The 7316-nt window shown below is 54.2% G+C and overlaps 1 protein-coding gene across 9 annotated transcripts in view; it reads right to left on the reverse strand.

The window, feature by feature from the left end:
- The window catches only part of CDK13 (cyclin dependent kinase 13), a 120400-nt gene extending 117121 nt beyond the window's left edge, over positions 1–3279 (reverse strand). For 2 of the 9 annotated variants that reach the window (XM_085004887.1, XM_085004883.1), the window contains exons 1-2: positions 2346–3279; positions 1242–1697 (exon numbers count right to left, since the gene is read on the reverse strand). In XM_085004887.1, the coding sequence (XP_084861013.1) occupies positions 1242–1697; positions 2346–2455 (566 nt within the window). In that variant the 5' untranslated portion in view covers positions 2456–3279. Of the gene's footprint in view, positions 1–1241 lie in introns of all 9 variants that reach the window. The other 7 variants (XM_085004886.1, XM_085004882.1, XM_085004885.1 and 4 more) reach the window with 4 other exon arrangements.
- Positions 3280–7316: the final 4037 nt, after the last annotated feature.

Genomic DNA, 7316 nt, shown 5'->3' on the forward strand with positions numbered 1-7316 from the left:
AGACAGTATTGAGATTTGGCAGAACTCGTACTTAGCGATAGATACACAGCAGTTGCTTGGCATTACTGAAAACTAAGACCAAGAGGACAAAAACGGGTACAAAAAACATTTGGTCAATACCCTAAATTGTAACACCTAGAAGGTCTATACATCTCACGGAACATCAGGATCTGCAAAATACTCACAAGTTACTTTTAATTCATTGTCCCTAATAGATAAATATACACCAATGCACACACTTTTTCTGGAGAAAGCATTATATAACAAGGCATCACAGCTACATAAAAGATTTACTCCAATTCCACTAGATTAAATTATACCTTTCAACGACGTTTGGAAAAAAAAATCCTGCTATTTAAAGGTCTAGTTAACTTCAAAGTAAGTGTAAATAGTCATTTAAAGTAGTAACTAACTAGTGTAAGTAGTATAACAGTGTAAGAAATGTCCAGTTCCAGGCCGCTCACTCGGTCGCTACACAGGAAACACCAACTAGATTACATTTACCACGTTATTAGCAACTGAGCGTCATCACAAACGAACACAGAAGCCACCTGGCCTTCTTGTTTGTTTGTTTAAATCACGACTTTTACAGAGCAGGTGACAAAAAACTATTTCACACAAGAAAATCATAAAATGAGTATCTTCTCTCCAGAACTCAGAACTACAAGCTTCCACGTAAACTTCTGCACATATTCAAAGAAGGACCTTCCAGAAAGGCTGCTTTTCCCACCGCTGCATTAATCATAGGAAACACTTGCAATCCGCATCTGACTCCGACGTCGGCACCGGATGCCGACTCTCTCCGTACGATATTTGGTCCCCACGCTGCAACCATCCAGGCTCAAGTCTCCGGCAGCGGAACCTCCTCTGAGAGCTTTCGAGAGCACGAGTCAAGCCACCCCCAGGTCTACCCCAAGCAGCCGCCCCGGGAGAGCAAGGGGCAGCTCGGAGACGCCCGCCGACGGACTCCCGCGACGAGCCGAAAGCGCTCCCCCTCCCTCGCAACCCTGCCCGCCCGAGCAACGCGGCAAACTTTGCGGGACCTGTTGCTTTGTCCCTCCAACCCCGACCAGGGGTCCCGGGCGCGCGGAAACGCCCCTGCCCAGCGAGCGCCCCGGCCGCGGTGGGGCTTCCCGGCCGCGCGGGCGGACGGGCGTTTGGCCGAGCCTCGCCCCTCGCCCGCGGCCCCTGGGGACCCGGCCAGCCCAGCCCAAGCCCGCCGGCCGCGACGCCGCACTCACCTGATCACGGGGCTGTAGGGGCTCCGGGAGCGGCGCCAGCTGCTGCTGCTGTAGGGGCTGGGGGACACGTCGCCGCCCCGCTCGTAGGAGCTGTGGCGGCTGTAGCTGGGGGAGCGGCGGCGGCTGTAGGGGCTCGGGGAGCGGGGCAGCCGCCGAGAGTAGGGGCTGCTGCCCCCTCCGGCCGGGCTGGGGGACTTGCGGCTCCGCAGGCTCTGCGAGGCCCTGTGGGACACCGGGCTGTCGTCCCGGCCTCCCAGCGGGCTCAGGGACCGCTGCCGCCGCCGGTAGGCCTTGGGCTCGGTCTTGTCCTCGCGGTAGGCCTTGGGCGGCTCCTTGTAGGCCGAGGGCGGCTCCTTGGACGACTTAGTCCGGCTGCGATGGGCCTTCAGGTCTCGGTCCTTGCGGCTGCTGCTGCTGCTGGACGTGGCCGAGGCGCTTTTCCGGCGGCCGCCGCTGCTGCTGCTGCTGCCGCTCTTGCCGGCCTCGGCCCGCTCCTCGCCGCCGTGGCCGTGGCGGCTGCGGGACTTGGAGGCCTCGCCGCCGCCCCGCTGCCCGTCCCGCCGCCGGTGCTCGCGGTGGCGCTCCTTGCTGCGGCCGCTGCTGCTGCGGCGGTCCCGGCGGGGCCTGCGCTCCGACCCCTCCCCGCGCCTCTGGGTGCCGGAGGAGGAGGCCGGACTGCCGCCGCTGCCCCCGGTTCCCCCGGCAGCCGTCGCCGCCGTTGCCGCGCTGGCCCCCCCCAGCAGCAGCCCCTGCTCGGACTGGGAGCTCACATCCTCGTACTCCACCAGCGGGGTCACACCCCCGCCGCTACTCGCACCGCCACCGCCGTCCTGCTGCGGCTGGGGCAGCGAGAAGACCCGACGCTTCTCCGCCTCCTGCCCGGCGCGGGGCCCGCGGCGCCGCTTCTGCCGCCCTCCTGCGCGCCTCTTGCCTCTCGCCAGCCGCTTGACCTCCAGAGGGGGGCCCGGGCTGAAGCAAGAGGAGGAGGCCGCGGCGGCGGCGGCTGCGGCGGCGGCCGTGCCGGGAGCAGCCAGGAAGAGCAGAGGCGGCGGGGGCGGCGGCGGTTGCAGGAGCTGCGGCTGCAGGAGCGGCAACAGCAGCGGCGGCTGCTGAGGGGACAGGAATCGCCTCCGCTTGCGGCGTTCCTCCAACTTCTTCTCCGCCCAGCTCAAGCCCCCGCCTCCCCCCAGCGCCGTGTCCGAGCTGCTCGGCATCGCCTAGGGCCCGCCGCAGAGCGCGGCGCGGGTGCGGCCTCCTCGCGGGTCAGATCCTGGCCATCTCCCCCGCCGGAAACGGGAACGGCGGCGGAGGGACACCGAGCACCGGGGCGGGCCGGCAGACGCGCCACGATAATCCGGGTCGGGACTCCGGTCCCCGGGCTCCAGGTCGCGGTGGGGTACGCAGCGGCCTCCGGGCCCGCGGGAAGCCGGAATCCGGGCGGAGGAGCTCCCGATCGTGCTCGCCGTCCTACCCTCCGCAGCAAAAACCCCGGCGGCGCCGGGCGCCGACCCGCGGGGGAGTCCGGAGTCCTCCAAGTGCCCCCGGGGTGGGGGAGCGGCCTCGGCCGCGCTCTCGGCTCGGGCAGCGCAACGCGGAAGTACCACCTTCGTCGCCGCTTCACTCCATCGCGCCCTGACGTCGGGTGCGAGTTCAGGGGAGGGAGTGGGCGAGACAACAACACGCCTCCGCCGCCTCCCCCTCCTCCTCCGCGTCGACGTCGTCCTCCTGTGGCGGCGGCGACACACGGCGGGCGCCTCGGAAGTGGCCTGGGCCTGACAACAACTCCCGGCCTAGGGCCTCGCGCACTCGGCGGCCCGCAGGGACGGGCGGCGGGGCGGGGCGAGGCGGGGGCGACCCGGCTGCGGCTCGCGGCTGGGGCGGCGAGTGTGCGGGGCTGGGCGGGGGGCTGTTTCCGGGGAGAAGGGGGCGGGGGGGCGTTTCTGAGTCTGGAGCGGTGGGTTTGGGCCCTGACTTTCTTCCTTCGCCACCGCCGGCAGAGGTGGCGGTGCTGCCCCTTTTCTCCGCTCCCCCCCCCTCCACGAGGAGGCTCCGGGTGTGCGCGGCCGGGCCCGGCTTGCTCCTCCCCTTCCCTCTCCGCTCCTCGTCAGGAGGAGGGAGGGTGCTGGGACTCGCTGGTTGGGCCCTAACCTCCACAACCCCTCCTTCTCGCCTCGCTCTTTCGGCCTTTCCCCCCCTCGGCCCTGACGCAAGGCCGGGGGCGCGCGCGCACGTCGCGCTCCGAGAAAACCAAAGGTGAGTGGCGTCAGGGGCAAAGGAGGCGGGAACAAAGTTGCCGCGCACCGGCGTGCTCGCTCCCGCCAAGCGACGGGGGTTCTGACCGGAAGTGACGTACTGGAGAGCGCTCCACTTCCGGCGAGGGTGGGACTCTGTGTGAAGAAGGGTTAAAGAAAGGAGAGGATGCGTGCGCCGCCCACTGCTGTCGCTGGAGCGTCTCGCAGTGATGGCACGCGGGTCGTGCCTGTTGCTTGCGTCCAGCGCGCCGTGCCGGCCCCGGATCTCCGCAGGCGCCGCACCGCCTGCCTGTCGAAAGGTCACGGCTGGAGAAAGAATCTGGAGACTGAGGAGTAATGCCTTTAATGGCCTTCTGGGCTGGGTATTCACCACAGCGTCCACCCTCAGCCAAGCCCGGGGGTTGGAACAGCTGCCAGAGGGAAAGAGAGCACCCCGTAAAAGAGGGCGGAGGTGGCGTCAGCTTAAACTACCCGGTACACCCAGGTTCCAGGCCCCGTCTTAACCTAAAAACACAGAAATCACAGTCTGGAGCTTTCATAACCACTCAAGAGTGTAGAAAGTTATAGTAACACGAGGAATGATGCAACGTTAGAAGGGAGTACAGAAACCCCCAGAATTATTACCGGCGGCCTTGAAGTCAAAACGTCTTCCTCAAGTGAGAAATGCCCTCTTGGCACTTCACCCACTTTCACCTTAGCTAAACCTTGGGGCTGCAAAGTATAACCATTTGGTGACCTCACGTCTCATTGCTGGCATTACCAGGTATGCCTTTCAGTTACAGACTGGGCTTTGGGAACAATTAGGTTGAAACTGAAGTGGCTCCTTTGAGTTTTTAGTATGGTTGCGAAGGAAAGCTGAGCAGTGCTGCATGACCCTTTTCGAGTTTGTTAGGTCTGCTCAGTTGGTTCTTGCTTCTTAAATACTTAGTACCCATCCGTCATTCCTGCCTTAAGATAACTAATTGTAATTGACTTGATATCCACTAATACTGTCTGTACCTCTGTCTGGACTGATCTAAGCTAAACTCAGACTTCAGTGAAAGAATGAATACAAGGGCGTTTTCTGAAGGATAAAGGAGGAGGCAAAGGGATAGGTAATCTTGAAGTCGGTTCAGGTCCCACAAGGATAGGCTCCGTGTGGCCCATACGGTGCAACCTACCATGCAGTCAGGAGGATGTGCTAAGTGCATTGGGAAACTGAATAGAAAAGTAAGAGGCAGGATGCCTTAAAAAGTTTCTCCTTAGCAGTATTGCTGAATGAAAGTCCTAAAGCCAAACCAGTTAGGAAGTGGATTTTTCCAACTACAACAACAACAACAAAACTCTATCAACCTGCCCTGTCATCCTACTTTGAAAGGCCCGGAATAACAGAACAAGGAAAGCAAAATAAGAGGTTTGTCTAGAATTCCTCCTATCTGTGACCAATTCCACGTAGGAATATCATCTTCCATACTTGAAAAGAAAACTCGTTCCATAGTAAATATATAGCTTGCAGTCCAGGTTGCAAACAGAAAACATGCACTAAAATATTTTTAGTGAAATATTAAAATAATAATATTTTTAGTAAAATATTTTTCTGCCACCCCAGTGTGTTTCTGCAAAGATTCTATCTTGGGAGTGAGGGGAATGGGGAGAAATGGAAGAAGTGAAGCATTAGAGCTCCCAGAGATAACCAGCCCACGTGCATTGAAATGCTAATAATTAACAGGGTTCAAACTCCACAAAATGAGAAAACCTTTAATTTACAAGTCATCTGTTTCTTTTAAGTTTGTCTACTTACTGTCCTGTAAAGAGACTTGAAATTGCCATGCAGGACTGTACTTTAATATTTTACTGTTTGTGTGTTGTGACATATCATATAACGGCTTTTTTAAAAGGGAAGAAAAGAAAAGGAGGTGGTAACTTTTTTTGCTTTCTTTATCTAACAGGTCATACCATGTCACCTGTTCTTAATGTGTGGCCTGAGCCTAAAACTTTTTCAGTAGATGTGCAATCAAAGCTGTTCTCATTTTATGATATGAATTGTCTTTATCATTCTCATTTTGTCATGAATGTAGAGTGGAGTTTTCCAGAGGCAGCATGACATGATGACATCATCATTCTGATGGCTAATGGAATGTGTGCTTGTGTGTTCATATGTTTTCTAGAGTGTTCTAAGATACTAGGTTTCTGAAATGTGTAAACATTTGGAATATCTGTCTAACTCAGTGGACCAGTATTTTCCAAATAAGTAATCGATGATGTTACAAAATTATGAATAAAAGATTCATTCAAACTGCAGGACAGGGAGTTCCCCTTAGTGGCTCAGCGGCAGTGAACCCATCTAGTATCCATGAGACACTGGTTGGATCCCTGGCCTCAGTGGGTTAAGGATCCGGCGTTGCTGTGAGCTGTGTAGGTGTAGGTCACAGACGAGGCTCAGATCCTGCTTTGCTGTGGCTGTGATGTAGCTCTGCAGCTCTGATTCGACCCCTAGCCTGGAGACCTCCATATGCCACAGGCGTGGACATAAAAAGAAAAAAAAAAAAAAGGAAAGAAACTACTATGGAGGTTCAGTGTAGTATCAGAAAATAAACACAATTTTTTGGAAAGGCTATGGAAATACTCCCTCTCTTTTCCAACAACATCATGTTCATATATTTCCACCAAAACAAGATACTGCAACAAATTGCATAAAAAGGTGCATATGGGAATTCCCACTGTGGTGGGTTAAGAATATGACTGCAGTGGCTCAGGTCGCTGCAGAGGTGCAGGTTCAATTCCTAACCCAGCACAGTAGGTTAAAGGATCCAGAGTTGCCACAGCTGCAGCTAGGATTCAGTCCCTGGCCCAGGAACTTTCTATGCTGTGGGTGAGGCCATAATAAATAATAAATAAATAAGCAGATATGAGAATCCGTTTCAATTCTATTAAATCAGTCCACAAAGAGATCTGAGAAGGTAAAACAATAATTTTTTTTTGTTTTGTAAAGATAGTTTCTTTCATTTAAATGTGGTAGTTGTGTTAATATATGATGTTTTTCTTTAAGATAAATATTTTAAAATTACCTTTTTTCGGCCGTACCCCTGACATGCAGAAGTTCCTCGGCCAGGGATTGAACTGGAGCCACAGCAGTGACAATGATGGATTCTTAACCCACTCAGCCACCAGGGAACTCCTCCATTTTTATTTCTAATATCAGTAGGTATAACTCATAAAGACAAAAGCTGGAGTTCCTGTCATGGCACAGCAGAAACAAATCCAACTAGGAACCATGAGGTTGCAGGTTCGATCCCTAACCTCACTCAGTGGGTTAAGGATCCAGTGTTGCCATGAGCTGTGGTGTAGACTGGCAGCTGTAGTTCTGATTAGACCCCTAGCCTGGGAACCTCCATATGCTTCAGGTGTGGCACTGAAAAAAGCTATTTTGTGGTCCTCAAAATTTTTTCTTAAGTGTAAAATTTCTTCAGTCCAAAACTTTTGAGAAATGCCATATAAAACAGTGGGAAAACTTAAAAAATTATATAAAAAAAAAGACAGTGCAGCACTGATGGGAGGTCAGATATATCCAAGGAATATAAGTGAAAGTCCAGAAATAAACCCTTATGTTTATGGTCAGTTTATCTTAAAAAAAAAAAATTCCAGTGCTTCCCTTCATACTTCTAATGATACAGACAGTTCACAGATAGGTCATAGACTATCATTCCAGAATCCTCATAAGCAGGAATTTCTTCAGTGTCTTTCAGCTTTGCTCCTCCTTTAGAAACGTTGGTTGGTTTGACTTTCATTTAGGTTTCTGTCAGTCTTGAAACAATTTAAGCTCACCTTATTTCAGCCCACTATT

The sequence above is a fragment of the Sus scrofa genome, chromosome 18 (genome assembly GCF_054392235.1).
Source record: "Sus scrofa isolate SSC_HxYL_T2T_F1_AM1 chromosome 18, Sscrofa_HxYL_maternal_Yorkshire_Landrace_v2.0, whole genome shotgun sequence".
Lineage (NCBI taxonomy): Eukaryota > Metazoa > Chordata > Mammalia > Artiodactyla > Suidae > Sus > Sus scrofa.